Source organism: Giraffa tippelskirchi, chromosome 8, assembly GCF_054371585.1.
Source record: "Giraffa tippelskirchi isolate mGirTip1 chromosome 8, T2T-mGirTip1v1.2.pri, whole genome shotgun sequence".
NCBI lineage: Eukaryota > Metazoa > Chordata > Mammalia > Artiodactyla > Giraffidae > Giraffa > Giraffa tippelskirchi.
In genome coordinates, this window is record NC_137282.1 from 136,790,941 (window position 1) to 136,811,189 (window position 20,249).

The following is a 20,249-nucleotide window of genomic DNA, read 5'->3' on the forward strand; positions in this document are numbered from 1 at the left end:
GGCTCCTCTGTCAATGGGATTTCCCAGGCAAGAATACTGGATTGGGTTACCATTTCCTTCTCCACGGGATCTTTGTGACCCAGGGACTGGATCCACCTCTCCTGCATTGCAGGCAGATTCTTTACCCCTGAGCCACCTGGGAAGCTTGCCTTGCCCATAGTTACACACACACGTCATACTGTCAACTATCTATTCATGTCTCTCTTCCTGGTTACACTGCAAAATCTTTGAGGATAAAGGCTGGACTTCAGGTTTTTTGGTTTGTTTATTTGTTTGCTTGCAAGGGGACAGTGAACACAATACTCAATAAATATTTGTTGATTGAAGAAAGTCACATTCTGTTTCATGGTTTCAATACAACACAACCAATATGTACTTGTTTTTAGGTGTGCATATTACATTTTTTTCTTTTCTCCTTATTGGTCTCTGACCATAACTGACACTTTCTGTTCTAAAGGTATGCTATGCAGTCTTTTTAGAAGTAAAAGATTAAAGAATGTCAAATGCAGGCCTATAGGAGATAAGTGGAAATGGATATTTACAAGGTTGCCACTATCAGCCAGACACTGTGCTTTGCACTGTAAAGATTTCTTTCAACAGACTCAAGAAACTGAAATCCAGTAAGGTTAATTTATCCAAAGTCCCATAAAAAATGAATGGTTGTGCTGAGTTTCAGAAATCCAGGTTTGCCTGGATGATTGTGAGACTTAAAATAACACAACTGCTTTAAAAGTCACTAGACAAGAGTTGGCATTCAACAAATGTTGTTGTCTGAGGATTGGGTTTGCTTCAACAGTAGGAGAAAAAATTTGGCTGAATGTGTATATGTATACACATTCTGGTCATCACGCAGTTCACTTCTCCGCCTGTTCCAGTATCTATAACACAGTTCACAGGATATAGCTCAGAATATTATCTATAGCCCTTGAGGAAGAATAAAGGTCCTTGACTATGCCTAATGACTACATTATTATTTTTTAGTCTCCTTTGACTGTTTTCTTTTGTTTCCCCGTTTCTCACTTCTCTGATTAAACTTATTCTTTGACTGAAGTTTCCCCCAGACGAAAGGCAGGCAGAGGACATGGTTTCGGGGGTTGGGGTAGGGGGCAAGGACCATAGGGTTCTGCTCCGTTTTAACGTCTGATTACAATAATCCTATGCTCTTCTTCATATTGTGGCGAGGAAAAAAAAAACCAGCCAATATTTCAAATTATGACTATCCCGCCCTGCTCCTCATCAGGCAGCAATTTATATTTTCAAAAGAGAAAAGGGGATTTAGAAAGTTGCCTTCAGCAGACAGAAACTAAAGGAATCCACTAATTGAATCTTGTAAAATAATTTATTCTGTGCCTATGATTTTTTTTTCCGATGAAGAAATGCTTCTAATTCATACAGAACTTTGCAAGGTAAACCGCAGGTCCTGTTTGCAGCTGGGTCTCTAAAGGTCGAAAGAAAGTGGGTTCTCTCTTTCTCTGTACTCTTGCACGTCTCTCTCGCGGTCTCTTTCAGGTCCCCCGAAGCCTGCTATACTGCAAAAAGCAACAGTGCAAAGTGGGGCAGCCCAGGCTCACTTTGCCTATCAGCAAAAACTCTTTGAATCCATCGGAGGCGACAAACCACACAAAACGCCCGTCCCAGCTGCTTCGAACCTAAGGCAGAGAACTGACCGCAGCTACGCCGCTCGTCTCCCTCATCCGCTCCGCGCACCTGGACGCGGGCGGCGTGAGAGCCCCGGCCGTGACGTCACCGCACCTGGCAGCAGCCCCAGCGCGGCGGTGAGCAGAAACGCAACGGGGGCGGGGCAGGGAGGCCTGGGGATTCTCGCGAGATTTTCCTCCTCCCGGCCCAGCTCCCGGCACCTTCCCGGCCTCTGTCCCGGTCTCCACCTCACTCTTTGGCGTCGCGTTCGAGGACGGCAGGCGCCGACGGAGCTGCCAGGGGCGGGCTCCGGGGCTGGGCTGGCGCTCTGCGTCGGAGCCGGCGGCCAGAACGAACCGGCAGGTCCCGCCCCGTGGCAGGAGCGACCGGGGGTGGGAAAACCGCCGGCTGGGCGGGCGGGGGAGGGCCCTCCGGCCGCAGCGAGTGAGGAGCCGCAGCCGCCGCCTGTTCCTTGCGGGCCGTGGGGACCGGACTGGCCGGGGAGCGCCGCGGGCGGATGGAGGCGCCTCCTTGTCCCGCCTGAGCTCAGCCGGGCTAGAGCCGAGCGGAGGGCCCGCCTCCTGCCGCCAGAGCGGCCGCGCGAGCAGCGGGAGGAGGAGCAGCGGGCGCCGGGCTGCTCCCCGCCGGAGCCCCCAGCATGGGTAAGGGACTCGAGTGCGCTCCTCGCCACCCGCTCCGACCTTCCGGATTCGGGGAGGCGGTTCCCTTTCTCGATCTCGGCGGGGAGAGGGTGGGGGTGGGGGTCGGTCCCTGCGCTGTCACACGGCCCGCTCCCTGTGTCCCCTCCTCGCTCTGCCTTCCACCTGGCTCATCTCGCGGAGAAACTGGTTGCGGGGCCCCAGGGTGCTTTTCCCGTCTCGTGCTTTTCTGTCCACCTCTTTTCCTGGTCTCGGGAAAGGTGAGGGGATGTGCGGGGGGCGGTCCGATCACTCTGACCCCCGCCCAGCTCCACTCGGCACCGAACTTCCCTCCTTTCCCAGCTCCTTTCGTCCCAGATCCTGGTGGGATGGGGGAAGGATGGTCGAAAAACTTGACCGAGTAGCATTTTCAACTTTGTATCTTCTGCGAACCTGTTTAGAGATTGACCTTTTAAAGCACTTTTTTGGTTTGTTCGTTAGAAAAGGCATTTTTTCCCTCCCAGCCTGAAACGTTCAAGGGGTATCTGAAGGGCAGGAAAGCTTGAGTATTTGCTCCCTTTCTACCCAGGCAAGTGTGTTGGCACTTAAATATTAAATCTCTTCCTGAGAACTGGATTGGAGTTTAGTAGGATTTCTGCGTTGAACCCTTTGAGAAGCAGTTTCCTGTTTGGAGTTAGACTTCCTCGCTAGAAGGGGAGAAGAGTACAAGGCCTTATATGTTATTTACAATGTGCTTTAAAGTTTTGTTTGGAGCTAGAGAAGGAATGTGTTGCAGTCTGGTTTGAAAGGGAGTTTTGTTGAGTAGTGTAACAATTCTTTTGATAACAAAAGTTCGATGTGGGCTGGGCGCTATCTCCCTCAATCCTTTGAAAATGAAAAGTAGTTTAAAAGAGAACTTTAAAAAAAAATCAATCTGTGTCAACCATAAGGCATATGCATGCTCTGTAAGAGTAATCCCAGTGTTGGTTCTGTAATCAGAAGGACGCTCTCACTTTTTGCAGTTCAGGAAAGAGTTGGTACTGCTACATCTCAACAGACTATTAACTGAAATTAATAATTCATGAGACTAACAAATGATTTAGAAGCAGGACAAACACACAGTACTGCTGATGTGGCACCTACTGCCCACACATTGTTTTGTGGGAAATGCTTTAAGCATAGTGTTTATAGACAGTCGCAGTAGCTCTTCTGTGTTTTCCTCGACTTTATACTCTTATGATCTGTCTCCCTTTTGCTTTCAGGTAACTTTTGTGCACAAAGTGCTCTTAAACTTAGAAACAGTAAAACCTTTGTTACTTGGAACTTCCCAGTGAATTTCTTTCTAATTGATTAGTTGAACTTACTGGGTAATTGAGGGTTTATCCTTTAAGCTTCAAATTATAAAACCACTTTTGAGTGCAGATCATACTAAAATTAAATGTGTAATTCTTTTCTGTTTTAAATAGGATGCAGAGTATAATTAAATCTTTTGATGACCTAGGGTCATCATTTGTGACCTTCAGTTACTGTGGTTCCTTAAGGATCTTTTGGATTGTATATAGGACTCCTGATCAGATTTCTTTACATTTTGGAGTTAAGTAAATATTTTTCGTGCTTTGCTGTTGGATGTGCTTGTTACTGTGATCAGTGTCCCCCTTCACCCTCTCATCGCCAGTTTTTCTACACCATTTTTTCTTCTACGCAAATAAAATTTGTAATTCTGCAAAGGGAAAAAATGAGTTGACCTTATTTAGTGTGTGAGATCTTCTTTTGAGAACAATAAGTGTCCATCCTTGCACATTGGAGTGTCTATTTTCGTTGTCCAGAGGCCATCACTCAGTGACTTTGTGTGAGTTCTGCCATATTGTCTTAGTACAATGTGATGTTTAGGTACTCTCTACTGGACTGCCCAGAATGTATTTTAAAGTTTGGTTACTTAGGGGCATGTGCAGTTAATTTTTGGAAGGTATTTGTCAGATATTGTCATATGAATGTATACTTTAAATTTATTGGTCATATATTCATAATAAAACTATCAAAATCATTTAAGGAGTTTTTTCTTTAATATAAATCTAAAGTACTTAATTTTGCTGTCATAAGTCTTTATTTCTTCTGGCTTAAGATCACAGCTTACGGGATTCCCTGGTGGTCCAGTGGTAAGGGATCTGAGCCTCACTGCCAAGGGCCCTGGTTCAATCCCTGGTCAGGGAATGAAAATCCCACAAGCCCTGCAGCATGGCCAGGAAAAAAAAAAAAAAAGATGATATCTTAAAATATTTACATGGTATTTTATCTAATTTATCACAAAATGAAAAATCTTTAATTTCTTCACTTTGAAGTAACTTGGATACCTATTAAGTGATGGTTCTTGACATTTAGGTGGTACAGCTAGAGTTAAAAGCATGGACTCTGAACTGGGACAGTTTAAAGTCAAATCCTGGCTCTTCTGTCTACCTGAGCTTCAGTTTCTTAATCTATAAATGGGATAAAACTATCAACCTCAGGTTATTAGGAGGATTGAATGAGTTAATACTTGTAAAGTGCTTAGAACAGTGCCAGTGTTGGTTGCTGTTATTTTCATTTTCAAATAATGAAATAAATGAAATGAATAAAATAAATGAAAAAATAAAAATTTTCAAATTTTCCCAATTCTTGCACCAACTTAAAAAAAATAATGCTCAATGTTTGACCTTTTATGAAGTGTATTATTATCTTTAAAGACCAGTGGGATGAAATGATTTTGTACCAGTGTAGAAATAGGTAACTTTCAACATTCAGTATACTGTGAGAAAGTCCAGTGTTGGTAGTAAGGTTAGTAGATTAGGAAAAACTAAGTGAGATGAGTGCTCATAGAGACTTACTTGAATTTTATCTTAAACAAAAGCACTGTTTTTAGTTTCTGCATTTGGTTAAATGTGGAAGAATGCTTATAAGGAAATTTGAGGCATTCTCTGGGAAAGAATTTGGGGAGAGTGTTAGCGAGATGGAAAGACAGTACTTATATTTCTTATTCCAAAAGTACAGATCTTCATTTTGGAGTGGAATAAGACAGAAAGCAGTTGGCACAAAGTGTTACTATATGTAACTTCTTATTTTTGAAAAAATAAGTGGATTTTAAGGACTCAATTTTTCTTAATTTTAAATAAAGTTATGAACTTTTCACATATGACATATAACAAGTCAACGTGTTTAAATTATGAGGCAGTTAACAGACAGAAATACACAGTTGGTTTAGAGATAATATGTGCATTTCTATAATACAGTAATTTATTTCTTTGGCTCAGTGTTTGGAGAAAATCTTGATTCACCCAGATAAGTAAGGGCAACTAGAAATTGCCTGCTAGTGGCTCACCTTTTAATTTCAGAATTTACTTCAATTAAACTAATCTAGAACACAAAATTGGAATATTAGGGAATTTTGTTTCAAAGTTGAATCCTAGTAAATAATCAGTTGTATTCTTTAATTAGTAAATACTTGTAATCAGATTTGTCTTAAGTGCTTCAAATTTGGATAGATATAATTCCATAAAATCACATTTAGGGTGAAAATACACATTCATAATATACTTTTCCATAAAAACAAGCTTGAAGTTTGCCATGTATCTCTCTACATGAAGGGTTAGCCAAGTAAGATGATGTCTTATTAACTTAATTAGATGATCTAAATTTTAGGACATTTAAGAAAGATAAAACGTGAAGTGCTTTTGGTTCATTCCATATTGTCAATCGAAAATACCCTCAAATTTTTATTTGTATGTAATCCAATCTTTGATTTTTTTTTTCCCTCCTCTTCTGTTTCATGGAATATCCTCTGTGAAATATATTTTAAGTATGATACCATTTTCTAATGTGTTTTAAAAATGGTGTCATGTCAAGAGGTTGAAGACAGGCAAAGAAAGATGTGAAGATTCTTGATTTGGGTGAGACCAGGACAGCTGCAGAAGCTGTAAACTGGTGCAAGTTGTGAAAGATCTGAAAGTTTTTGGAGTTTGTGTTCAGAAAAGAAAGGGGAATAAAACCTAATATGATGTGATTGAAATTTAGGTAAATTGGTAATCATTATGATGGATCTGTGACTTCGTTAATTGTAAAATTTGATATTAAACTATTAGACAGGTTTACCTCAAGCGGAATTAGTTCTTTCTCAATGGAGAGGCCAGAACACTGGCCTGGGAGATCTGGATGAAGGTCCATGTATGCCTATAGTTAGCCTCTCAGCACGAGGGATACAGTGTAGCAAAAGCCAGGGCACAGACAGGTAGAGTTGGCCAGCGTGGCATGGTGGTGAGCAGCAGACACCCTGGAGAGGTTCAGACTGGTATCTTGGAAAAGAGAGGAAATGGGTTTTAGCAGTAGGCTTTAGAGACCTAGCACTGGAGAAACAACCAGACAAGGTCCAGATTTCTTATGAGAGATACAGGGTAAGGTATTTGTTCCTGGGAACAAGTGAGCTTGGTTATTGGATTGTTTAGGATGAGCCAGGCAGTAATATTGACAAGGTAACTGAACTCTTAGACTGTTGATCTTACTTATTTTCTGCTTGCACTACATCAGTAGCTGAATGTGTGTGTGTGTTATAAGTTGTCCTGGGTAACTGGGGTGAAAGGAGATTTTCTGTCTCAGTGCTTGAGGATATTTCTTGCTCACAGTTTAGCACTTCTTCTGTTGACTGGGTCTCAGGGATTTGATACATCTGCTCTTTTTTTGGCTGCTTTTTTCACCTGTTCCTCTCCCCTCTCACCCAAGACAAAGCAGATTACAAAGTTTCAGCATACCCTTCTGTTTCAGAATCAAGCGCATAATCCTTAACAGTGTTAAATAGTTGTAGCTGCCAATATAATAATAAATGGTAGAATAGCGCATAAGAAACTTGTAAGTACTACTAATTGTTTATTCCTGAACAGTTTCACTTAAGAGGTATTAGGCTAGTTATTACAACGACCTTTCTTGGTTTTGCTTTGTTTTTTAGTAGAGTATATCTGCCCTTTTCAGCCCTCCCTCATACTCCCCCATCCATATTATCCACAGCTTTCTTTTAGGTTTGCTTACGTTGGATAGATGTTCAGACTAGTTCGCAGAGTCTTTTATCACTACTAGTAAGCGGATAGAATTCTCTTCATAATTCTCTTGGGCCTCTCTGACCCAAGACTGTGCTATACTTTCATTTTTCAGTTATAATCACATGGTTTTAGTCCCGGGTAAGTTAGGTAGTTTCTTTCTAGAGTCTAAATGTTTCTTCTTTTGAACTAAATGACATTACCTCTTTTCTGTTTCTTGGGTTTTGTTTGATAGTTTCTGAAGACCTCAGTCTTCAGAACATTTTATGCAAAGATGGGCTCAATAAAGGACAGAAATGGTAGGGACCTAACAGAAGCAGAAGATACTAAGAAGAGGTGGCAAGAATACACAGAAGAACTGTACAAAAAAGATCTTCATGACCCAGGTAATCACGATGGTGTGATCACTCACCTAGAGCCAGACATCCTGGAATGTGAAGTCAAGTGGGCCTTAGAAAGCATCACTACGAACAAAGCTAGTGGAGGTGATGGAATTCCAGTTGAGCTGTTTCAAATCCTGAAAGATGATGCTGTGAAAGTGCTGCACTCAATATGCCAGCAAATTTGGAAAACACAGCAGTGGCCACAGGACTGGAAAAGGTCAGTTTTCATTCCAATCCCAAAGAAAGGCAATGCCAAAGAATGCCCAAACTACCGCACAATTGCACTCATCTCACACACTAGTAAAGTAATGCTCAAAATTCTCTAAGCCAGGCTTCAGCAATACGTGAACTGTGAACTTCCAGATGTTCAAGCTGGTTTTAGAAAAGGCAAAGGAACCAGAGATCAAATTGCCAACATCCACTGGATCATCGAAAAAGCAAGAGAGTTCCAGAAAAGTATCTATTTCTGCTTTATTGACCATGCCAAAGCCTTTGACTGTGTGGATCACAATAAACTGTGGAAAATTCTGAAAGAGATGGGAATACCAGACCACCTGACCTGCCTCTCGAGAAATCTGTATTATACAGGTCAGGAAGCAACAGTTAGAACTGGACATGGAACAACAGACTGGCTCCAAATAGGAAAAAGAGTACGTCAAGGCTGTATATTGTCACCCTGCTTATTTAACTTATATGCAGAGTACATCATGAGAAACGCTGGGCTGGAGGAAGCACAAGCTGGAATCAGGATTGCTGGGAGAAATATCAATAACCTCAGATATGCAGATGACACCACCCTTATGGCAGAAAGTGAAGAAGAACTAAAGAGCCTTTTGATGAAAGTGAAAGAAGAGAGTGAAAAAGTTGACTTAAAGCTCAACATTCAGAAAACTAAGATCATGGCATCTGGTCCATCACTTCATGGCAAATAGATTGGGAAACAGTGGAAACAGTGGCTGACTTTATTTTGGGGGGCTCCAAAATCACTGCAGATGGTGAGTGCAACATGAAATTAAAAGATGCTTACTCCTTGGAAGGAAAGTTATGACCAACCTAGACTGCATACTAAAAAGCAGAGACATTAGTTTGCCAACAAAGTTCCGTCTAGTCAAGGCTATGGTTTTTCCAGTGGTCATGTATGGATGTGAGAGTTGGACTATAAAGAAAGCTGAGTGCTGAAGAATTGATGCTTTTGAACTGTGGTGTTGGAGAAGACTCTTGAGAGTCCCTTGGACTTCAAGGATATCCAACCAGTCCATCCTAAAGGAGATCTCAGTCCTGGGTCTTCATTGGAAGGACTGATCTTGAAGCTGAAACTCCAATACTTTGGCCACCTAATGTGAAGAGCTGACTCATTGGAAAACCTGATGCTGGGAAAGATTGAGGGCAAGAGGAGAAGGGGATGACGGAGGATGAGATGGTTGGATGGCATCACCGACACAATGGACATGGGTTTGGGTGGACTCCTGGAGTTGGTGATGGACAGGGAGGCCTGGTGTGCTGCGTGCGGTTCATGGGGTCGCAAAGAGTTGGGCACTGAACTGAACTGAAGACCTCAGTTGCCTGAATGTTCTATTCTTTGATTCTTTTATTTCAACTGACAGCATGTTTACTGGTTGTTTGTATTTAAAGGAGCTTTTACTCTTACAAGTAACTCTACCTTTTAAGTATTCATTATTCTAAAATGATATCTAGCTTAAAATGTTGATCTAATGTCAGATACGGCAATTTTACGGACTCTTTCCTGAAATCTCGTTATACCACGTCATTCCTTCCCACTGCCTCCAGTAGACTTGTGTTTTTAATCTTTAAAATTTTGTTTACTTATTCCACTTTCCTTCGTAATCACATTTTGTTTCTCAACTGAGTTACAAAGCAGAAATGACTAACACAGGATCCTGAATTCCAGTGACTATTTTAGTGCCACATAGCTCAGGTTCTTTTTGGTGATCCAGTGTCCAGGTAATTCTTACGGAGTGACTATGACATCTAATCACTAGGTGTTCCCAGTAGAAAAATACTTCAAGTATGGTAACAATAACAGTTAGCATCAACATTAAATAAGAGAAAAGTTCTGTCCCAAGGTCACATTTTGTCAAGGAAAAGAGCTTTCAATGAGAGATAAATCCAGAAGTATTTGTCTTAACGAGAGGAATGTGATTAATGGCATGTTTGGTGCTAGGAATATTAGTACACATATACATCTAGTGGTTTACAGCAGTGTTAGAGGTTGGGCATATTATTAGAATCATTTGGATTTTAAAAATTTCACACAGGAGATTCTGGTGTAAATGCTCCCATGTCTCCTTCCCTCCAGTTGTTGATGAGTGTCGTCAGTGGGTTGGGATGGCTGAATGTTGTGATAGGATGAGTGTCATCAGTGGGTTGGGATGGCTGAGTGTTGTGAAAGGAATAAGACTTATTATAATAGGAATAAAACTTAGCTCATGGATCATCAGAAATCCATTTAGAAAGGGAATTTAGTACATTAAGAAAGTATCTGTGTCAGAAATGTCAAAATGTAATAGAAGGATAAGGAAGATCAGGATATAGATTCCTGCACTGGAAGGCAAGTAGGATTTGTTCATTTCTCTTCATTTGACCAATGACATCGTGAGTCCTTTACAGTAGCCAGGATATTTTTTCCCCTCCTCCTGGTACTGAACCTTTAGAGTGAAGCACACCTTCCGTTGAACTGATTTCTTCAAGATCCTTTTACCTGAAGTACAAAAACTGTGCTAACCTTCTTAGTGTCTATCAGTGCCCCCAGTACTGAGGAAGTCAGAATTTACTTAACATCTAGGCTGATTTTGTTAATTATCAGAGTTCTATTCTTAGAGTATATGTATTTATCATGATTATTATACTACTCAAGTGCCAAGTTCTTTGCTTTGGTTTATAAGTTTAGAATTTCATATATTTGTAAAATTGAGATCATCTAGTCTTGGCTGAAGCAGCGTGTAATGATTTTAGGAAACATATTTAAAGTTGGTCTTTCAAAAGTTGGCTTCCCTAGTGGCTCAGACGGTAAAGTATCTGCCTGCAATGCAGGAGACCCAGATTCAATCCCTGGATCAGGAAGATCCCCTTGAGGAGGGCGTGGCAGCCCATTCCAGTGTTCTTGGCTGGAGAATTCCATGGGCAGAGGAGCCTGGCAGACTACAGTCCATGGGTTCACAAAGAGTCGGTCGCGACCGAGTAACCAACACACTTTCAGATGTATCCTCGTCTACATTTTTTCCCTAATTGTTGTTAGACTTAATAGATAGAATGTGTTTTACTATCAAAGCTTTTTTTTAATTAGACTTTAGTTAAAACTCCTGCTCTGCTGCAGCAGCATGTACCCTGGTGCGTATTTTGCCGGCTGCTTTGGAGTGTGCATGTGTGTGCACACGTGCCTGACTGAGTTCAAGGTATTTAAGATGACTCCATTCTTTTCTTACCTCTTCATTAGACCATTTTTATCAAGCACACTTTTTTTGAAGCAGTTAAAAAAATTACCTTACATGAAAACAAATCTGTCGATGAATTTTTAGAATGAATGTCATGGAAGTGTAAAGGCTATATTTTAAATTTCTAGGTAACCTCTTTCCCACAAAAATTGCCTAAATTTCTTATATTCTGTGCAGCCCAACTGAACTTATGATTAGAACCTCACAGTTTAAAGCCTAAATAAAAATTCCCATTTTATTACTCTCTTTTATATGTAATAATCTTACTTGCCTGGAGCTTATGTATGCCAGAGACCCCATAACTTTTTTTTTTATACTATTAAAAAATTTAACACTCTTGGTAACTCGCAGAAAATCAGGAGCTTGCTGTGTGTTCACCAAGTTTGTGATTCAATAGTGTTTTAATTTGGAGTAATTGGAGTGGATGAGGTCTCCCTTTCTTTTTAAAAAACAGTTGACCATTGGTTTGAACTTCCCAGGTCCACTTATATGTAGATTTTTTCAGTAGTAAATATCACAGTACTATAGGATTTGCAGTTGGTTGAACTTGTGAATGCAGAACTGCTGGTCCAAAGAGCTGACTATAAATTATATTTGAATTTTCAACTGTGAGGAAGATTGGCACCCCTAATCCTTATGTTGTTCAGGGGTCAACTGTGAACTGTTTAATCTTTCCTGTATGACTCACTGAGACTCTTAAGTCCCTTTAGTAGAGAATCAATAATCTAGGATATTAAACATCTTGTCAGGTGGGTCTGCAGCTTGCCCACTCCATGAATGTTAGAATGAGGTTACATATTTCTACTGAATAAAGGGGAAATTGCTTATTTTGCAGTTGAGAGACATTTCTTTATGATTCTCCAATTTATAGTATTAAATAAATTTAGGTATAAAGGCTTAATTTGCTTCAAAAAGTTTGTTTAAAATAACTTGAACAATGTTTTTGAACTATAAAATTATATCATCTTAAATGGGTATTATGAAGCAGATAAACATATGTTCTTTGAGGCATACTAAATTGATAAATTACATATATAATTAAAATTTTTCTAGTAGCTATGTTAAAAAATACAGGAAAGGTGAAATTAAATGTTTTGGATATGTTGTTTTTCAACATGTTCAATATAAAAGTCATTAATTTGTGTACTTTTTTTTTTCTGTCTTTGGAATCTAGTATGTATTACACATTTAACTCAGTTTGGACTAGCCGTAATTCAAGTGCTCATATTACTTGTGGCTGGTGGTTACTGGCTAGATGATGCAGTTTTAGAATGTACATCTTAAAGGCTTTTGTGAATCTAGTGAGAGTATATATGAAAACATTTTATACGTACTATGCAATTATAAATAGTTACGAAAGGAATTGAACTATTGTAGGGTTTGTTAATGTAAATAAACCATTTTTGGCCTTTACCAATTAGTTTTTTATTCAATATTTAATTATTGATAATTTATTGTAATTAAATAACAAGTATATTTTCTCATGGAAACCCCCTAATGTGGTTTAAAAATTAACAAATATAAATATTTATTACCTAAAAATTGTGAATTAATGTTACACATTGTTCATGTATTTGGGTTACTATTTTCTCTTAAAAGACTTACATTTTAACTGTGTTACACCTTGGTCTTTAACTCATTTATCTGTCAATAATAGGGGAATCAGGATTTTTTTTTTTTTTGAGGGGGTGAGTTCTATAAAATTTCTTGACAAAAATATATTGGTATTTTTAAAAATCTGGCTTCAAATGTGCTTAAAATTAATTTCTAGTGTTTTTTTCAGAGTTAATAGTGCATTAAAAACCTGAGGAATATTTAACTGAATTTTCCAACTTATTTGCTTTTTAGATTTTGTAGATTTGTTGTTTTTAGGATTTATTATTTTGGGAGGAGACATCACATGCACATGATAATTTGTTTTGGGCTAATTCTTAATTTTTGTGAGATTGAAATCCTTTTTTGTTTTTAAACTTTGCTTAAGGTTGTTTTTTGGGTGTCTGTCACCTGTTGATCTGATTTAGTAATGTTTAAAGGAATGTAATGCTATGTAAAAGCTTCTTCATACCACATTTTTTTTCTTCTCTTTTGCTGTGTGGTAAAAGTATATGGTACTTTGCATACTTTTGACACTATGTGAAATACAGAAAGGAGAGGTGGGTTTTGTGTGTGATATCTTAAGAACGACTGCATTTACTTATCTCTGCTCTAAGAAATGCTGATTATCAGCTCTGTGTTTAACAAGCTTGAGGAAGCAAATTATAGAAATTCTAATATTATACATACAGCCAAAAGGTCACAAAATGCCAGACTAGATGAATCAGAAGTGGAATGAAGATTGTTAGGAGAAATATCAACAACCTCAGATATGCAAATGATACCACTCTAGTGGTGGAAAGTAAAGAGGAACTAAGAACCTCTTGATGAGGGTGAAAAAGAGTGAAAAAGCTGGCTTAAAACTCAGCATTCAGAAAACTAAGATCATGGCATCCATTCCCATCACTTCATGGCAAATAGATGGGGAAACAATGGAAACAGTGACAGACTTTACTTTCTTGGGCTCCAGAATCACTGTGGATGGTGATTGCAGCCATGAAATTAAAAGACATTTGCTCCTTGGAAGAAAAGCTATGACAAACCTAGACAGCATATTGAAAAGCAGAGACATCACTTTGCTGACAAAGGTCCATATAGTCAAATCTGTGGTTTTTCCAGTAGTCATGTACAGATGTGAGAGTTGGACCATAAAGAAGGCTGAGTGCTGAGGAATTGATGCTTTTGAATTGTGATGCTGGAGAAGACTCGTGAGTGTCCCTTGAATGCAAGGAGATCAAACCAGTCCATCCTAAAGGAGATGAACACTGAATACTCATTGGAAGGACTGATGCTGAACCTGAAGCTCCAATACTTTGGCCACCTGACGCGAAGAGCTGACTCATTGGATAAGACTCTGATGCTGGGAAAGACTGAGGGCAAGAGGGGAAGGGGACGGCAGAGGATGAGATGTTGGATGGCATCACTGACTCAAAGGACATGGGTTTGAACAAACTCTGGGAGATAGTGAAGGACAGAGAAGCCTGTCGTGGTACAGTTCATGACGTCACATAGAGTAGGACAGTAGTTTCTTCATTTCTCCATTTATGGTGAAGATAGTCCTAGAAATAAATTTCTGGTAAAGATGTTTGGTTTATGGTAAAAAAAAAAAAATTTAACTCTGAAAATAACTAAAAATACTAAAAATAGATAGGAAATAAGAGGTGGAACCGTTAAAGTGTTGTTTTATCATACAGCTACTTCTTTGGCAATAAAGCTTATAGGGAAGTATGTTTCTGTTAATTTTTGTGTAACTTTGTATATTTTGACTTCTTCTATAATAAAGGTTATTACTATAATGGTTGCTATAATATAAATAAAGTTAGCTCCTATAATTATATAGTTTTTATAATGTAAATAAGGTTAATTTGACATACTCAATTAGGTGATGCCATTGTGCTATTTATCTGTATTGTATTTATCCAAACCAAAGTAAACATTCCCTAGTAAATGCTCGTACTACTCAAACCTATTTGGGATTTGTGTGAATTGTTATTTCTTCATTAGGTGGTATTTCATTATCAAAAAAAAAAAAAACAGAATTATTAGTGCAGAGCAGTCAAAACTTTTAGAGTGTTATTATCTTTAATATTTTTGTTCATGATCTTTTAAAAAGTTACAGATTTTTAAGAGTTTTAAGCTTGGTTTTCAGACATTTTTGTTTTAAAAAGATCAATATTTTTAAATTAAGTGTTTAAAGCATATTCCACCAGAACTACTCCCCCCGATTTCTTCTTGCAACCAATTTGTTATATAAAAATTTTTTTTGAGAATTCTTAGAGTGATTTAGTGTACTTTTTAAATACTTCATTTTCTTTTACTTCATTTTCATTCTAGGTTTTCATAGTTGTCTTTTTGGTTCTTACAAATACTTTCAATTATTAGTCTTCCCAGTTTTCAGTTTGTTTGTTTAGTTTAGAAATTTCTTCTTTCTCTATAATTTTGATATTTGCTTCCATTTCCTTCTCTCCTGCCTGTCCACTTCCTTTTGTTTGAGTGTGTGTGTGTTTGTGTGTGTGTGTGTGTGAAGAGTTCTCTTTTACTCAATTAGAACTGTGGGATATGGTATGAGATGAAAATGTGTATGTAGTGTGTTACCCTTATACAGAGTTTTATGGCAGTTTTGTGTTGACATTTTGGGCCAGAAACTACTTGCTGAGAGGCTATCCTGTGTTTTGATGGGTGCTTAGCAGCATCCCTAACCTCTACCCAGTAGATGCCAGTAGAATTCCCTGAGTTTTAACCACCAAAAATGTCTCCAGACATTCCAAAGTGCCCCCTATGGGGCGGAAGTACCTTGGTTGAGAACCATGACCCTAATATAAATTAGTTCTGAATTTATATGTTCTAAATCTAGTTGTCCTGAGAGACACTGAATTGCTGTTTTAGCCCCAAACTTATGTTTTCTGGGGCAAAGCTTGAGGTTAAGACCTCACACGGTAGACTTTTTAGTGAGGCCAGGGGGATCAGGTTCACATAGACTAATACACAAAGGCTAATTTGTATTGAATGCTTATTTTAGAATCTGTGGATCATGTGGTTTTTCATATTACATCTATTTATATGACAAATCAGATTTTCCAAGATTAAACCTATCCCATGATAGACCTTGCTTAGTTGTAATAGCCAATTATCTAATTATGCATTTGAATTCCCTTTGTTGATATTTTATTTAGAACCATATCTGTTTGAGAGAGTACATTTCTGGGTGCAGTCTTTGGTCTGAATAACATTCAAATTATTTCAAATACTGATTATTTTTAAGTAGTGAAGCTTTGTAGACTTATTTTGTGTTCTAAAGAAGTTTTAGCTCTTTTTTTTTTTTTTAGTAACTTTTTCTGAGGTCATTTTTTAAGACCACTTTCTGATTTTATTCCTGGATTATTGATCTGTTGATTTCTAAAAATTTCTTGAGTAATTAGTTTTTCTTTAAAATAGAAATTTATCCATTTTATTGAGATTTTTAGGCTTGGAATTTTATAGCATATCCAAGAACTAGCCTAGTTTCATAAGTTCTCACATCCCACTGGACTGCTGAGTCTGACCCAACTCTGCAGCATCTCTTTTTTAGAGTGTTGACTTGGCAGATCTCTTTGTGTATTTTGTAATCTCTTGTGGCTCTGGTTTATTTTTTATTGCTCATCCTGATAGGCTTCTTTGAGGTATTCAATCTTTTGAGATGCTTTGGAAATGGATTGCTGGATGGGTTAACCATAAAAGTGCTAGTGCTGTTTGAGATCACTTGGTGGAATCGATCAGTTAAATATACATATTTTCAATATTAGATGTTAGAAGGGCTATTCGCATATTGGCAAAAAAATATACCCAGATGTCTAGGATGAATTTATTTTAAGTTTACTGACTTCAGAAAGATCTGATTCACTTAGCTCTAATAAATGAGATGCTAGTGTTTTTTTAATATAGTTTGATTATCTGAGAAAAATTAAAAATAGAATGCTACTATAAAAGTAGCTCTGACAAACTGATTTTTAATGAATTAAGTTAATTTTACTGGAAAAAACATGGATTGTTGAAAGTTGGACTTTTTTTTTTTTTTTTGAAAGTTGGACTTTTTGAATAAAGGTTTTAAGTGGCTAAAATATATGAAAGTCAACTCAGTGTTATTCTGCAAGAAGACAAAAATAAAGAGTAATTTAATGAGGAATTCATTGTATTGAGAGGCAGGCCTGCTTGGTGTAGCATTATGGAGATAAAATTTTTGTTTGACTTCTTTTGCTTTTTCATTTTTCTAAAAACATTGCTGTATTACCAATCCTCCTTTCACAGCGTGGCTTAGTTTCAGTGCCTGTATCATAGAAGGATCCACCTCATAAAAGAAGTCTAAAGCTGTCTTGAATAACCAGCACCCTTCTGTGAGATTATCTCATGTCAGTCTGTTTTCTGGCACTGCTATTTCTATGTCATCTTTCTCATTGTCTGCTTTGGAAGCATTCCTATTAATTCCTGTTGCATATTGTCTGTTAGCTCTTGAATTTCTCCAAGATCCCTGTCTTGAAACCCTTCTTCACCCTCCACTTTTTTTTTTTTTTTGCCGTATCTATACTCTTTCATGGTTTCCTTGACTGACTCTGTTGTAAATGCTGTTAAGTCATGTACAACATCTGCACATAGTTTTCTCCACTGGGAATTTTTTGTTTCAGGATTGATGGCTTTCATGGCTTTAAAAAAAATTACAACAGTGGCATCTTCAGTGGTGTAATCCTTCCAGACCTTCATGATCTCTCTGTCAGGGTCCTCTTCTATAAGTACTGCCAACCTATTCTGTAGCCTAATGTACGATGAGCCTTAGGTCCTTTGACCCCCTGATCTAGAGGCTGAATTAGAGACATTATGTATGAGGGCAGATAGGTAACTAATGCCTTCATTATTGAACCCATGGGGTCTTTGTTCAATAACAATGGCCAGGGGACATTGTCCAATAACAGAAGAACTTTAAAAAATAGTTCTTCACTGGCCAAATACTTCCTGACTTAGAGAATGTGTCAGTGGAACCGGTCCTTTTTCTGGATTGGATTCTCATTCAGTCCTTCTTGTTTTATAACCAAAAGATTGGCAGCTGATGTTTATCTTTTCCCTCAAGGCTCAGGAATTAGTAGCTATATAGAGGAGGGCAGTCGGACCATAAACCCAACTGCATTTGCACAAAACAGTAGTGTTAGCCAGTCTCTTCCTCTCTTAAATCCTGGTGTTTGCTTCTCTCTCTTCCTCCCTCTCTCTTTTTTTTTAAAACTAATAAATATCCTTTGTGACTTTTTTTCCCCTAGAATAGGGCACCTTTGTCTGCAGTAAAAACCTTTTCAGACAGATATCCTTTCTCCTCAGTGATTTTCTTGATGGCATCTGAGAACTCTGCTGCTGTCTCTTGGTCAGCAGAAGCTGTTTCTCCAATTATCTTGACATTTTTAAAGCCAAACCTCTTTCTAAAATTATCAAACTATCCTTTGCTGGCATTAAATTCTCCCAAGTTCACATTCTTCACCTTCCTCTTGCTTTAAGTTTTCATGTAATGACTTTGCTGTTTTTCTTGAATCGTACTAGAGTCTGTCGGTATGCCTTTCTTATAGCAATCCTGAATTAAAAGTTGCATTTTCAATATGAGTAAAAAGTGCAAAGTTTTCACTATGCTGGGACAGCTGCAGTGAGTGACAACTTCACAAATTTCCTGTCTTTTTTTTTTTTTTAATCTAATAATAGTCCTTACCCTGGATTCCTTTATCTTGAAATGGTGGTCAGTCGTAGCTATAGATCTCAATCTGGTGCATATCAAATAATTCAGCTTTTTTTGGCGTCACAACTTTTCTATGTTTCTTGCGAGCATTTCCAGCATCAGTAGAGGCACTTTGTATGAGTGGTATTTCACTGGATGACTGTACCAGTTCTTTTTAGTTCACTTGTCTATTGAAGGGCATTTGGGATTTTTCTAGTTTGTGGCAGTTAAGAACAGAGCTGTTATAAATATTTGTATATAGGTTTTTATGTCAGCATAAGTTTTACTTCTTGAGAGTATGTATAGTTTGGAGTCATATGGTAAATGTCTATTTATGTGAAACTTCCAAAGTCTTCCTGAGTGTATATACCTTGTTTTTTTTTTTGTATTGGCACCAACAGTATATTAAAGTGTCAATTGCTTCATGTCTTTGTGGTCTTTTTTTTAATGTTAGGCATTCTAATATGTGTGTAGCAGTATCTCTTGGTGTAGAATTGGGAGATTTCTTCTTTAAATATTTGCCAACGAAGCCATCTGGCTCTTGGGATTTCTTTTTTTGGAAGGCTTTTAACTACAGACTCAATTTAAAAATAGTTGTTCAGACTCTCTCAAACTACTAAAACTTTGCGGTATTCTTCATGTGTGTCTTGTTTATAGTTTTCTTTTATTATTTTAAAAATTAATGTGAAGTCTCTGGTGGTACTCCTTTTAATTCTTAATATTGGTAATCTGAGTCTTCTCTTTTTTCCCTTGATCATTCTTCTTAGAGATTTATCAATTGTATTGATCTTTTCAAATAACCAGTTTTGATTTCATTGTTTTTCCCCTGTTTTTCTGTTTCTCTCATTTCAGTTGAACATGTTATATTATTCAAATTTACGTCCTTTTATACTTAAAAAAATTGTAGTTGCCCTAGAGTTTACAGTATCTGTTTATTAGTGATCTGAGCTCACCTTTAAATAGTGCTGTCCCACTTCATGTCAAATGCAGGTGCCAGAGTATTCCCCACTCCTGTGTCGTTGATGATATTGCTGCCATTCATTTATCCATATGCTAAAAATCACCCGATACAATGTTGCTATTACCAATTTAAACTAATCTTTTCGATAAATTAAGAATAGGAAAAATGAAAGATTTTCTTTTACTTCACTTATTCCTTTGCCTTTACTCTTTATTACAGATTCAAGTTTTTGACCTGTATAATTTTCCTTCTATTTGAAGAAGTTCCGTTAACATTTCCATGGCAAATCTGTTATTTCTGTTTGTGTGAGAAAGTCTTTATCCTTTTCTTTTGAAGGATAATTTCACTGAATATAGAATTCCAAGTTGGTAGTTTTTTTCTTTCAACACTTTAAATGGTTTACTCCACTCCTTTCTTGCTCGAGCGTTGCTGAGAGAAGCCTGTTGTGATGCTTTTCCTTGTTCTTCTGTCGTTAAGGTGTTTTTCTTAGGGCTTTTTTTCACTGTCTTTGATTTGAATGTGGTATACTTAAATGTAGGCTTGTCCTCTTTCTTTTTGTCCTTTGAGCTTCCTGGTTTGGTATTGGTATAGATTACTAATTTTGGAAACTTCTCCACCATTATTACTTTATTTCTTTTGTCTTGTTTCTTCTTTCTTCCTTTTCTTATATTCCAGTTATGCATATGTTATATCTTTTGAAATTGTTGGATGAAACAGAACTTGGATGTCCTGTTTTGTAAAAGAATATTATTTTTATATTTTAATTCAAGAAGTTGCTGTTGATCTGTCTTTAACCATCTTG

The 20,249-nt window shown here is 37.8% G+C and overlaps 2 protein-coding genes across 6 annotated transcripts in view; both read left to right on the forward strand.

Moving 5' to 3' along the window:
• Positions 1-2,086, forward strand: part of LOC145519017 (uncharacterized) — a 108,052-nt gene extending 105,966 nt beyond the window's left edge. Inside the window, exons 4-5 of the mRNA XM_081524266.1 lie at positions 1,510-1,775; positions 1,850-2,086. Coding sequence (XP_081380392.1) covers positions 1,510-1,775; positions 1,850-2,086 — 503 coding nt within the window. The remainder of the gene's footprint in view (positions 1-1,509; positions 1,776-1,849) is intronic.
• CD2AP (CD2 associated protein) overlaps positions 1-20,249 on the forward strand; it is a 109,627-nt gene that overhangs the window by 25,413 nt on the left and 63,965 nt on the right. For 3 of the 5 annotated variants that reach the window (XM_081519716.1, XM_081519718.1, XM_081519719.1), the window contains exon 1: positions 2,072-2,300. The exons of the other annotated variants lie outside the window; for them this stretch is intronic. Coding sequence is in view for 2 of the 3 variants with exons in the window: in XM_081519718.1 (XP_081375844.1) it covers positions 2,297-2,300 (4 nt within the window). In the remaining variant the exon portion in view is untranslated. Of the gene's footprint in view, positions 1-2,071; positions 2,301-20,249 lie in introns of those variants that run through there. 5 annotated transcript variants of the gene reach the window in all.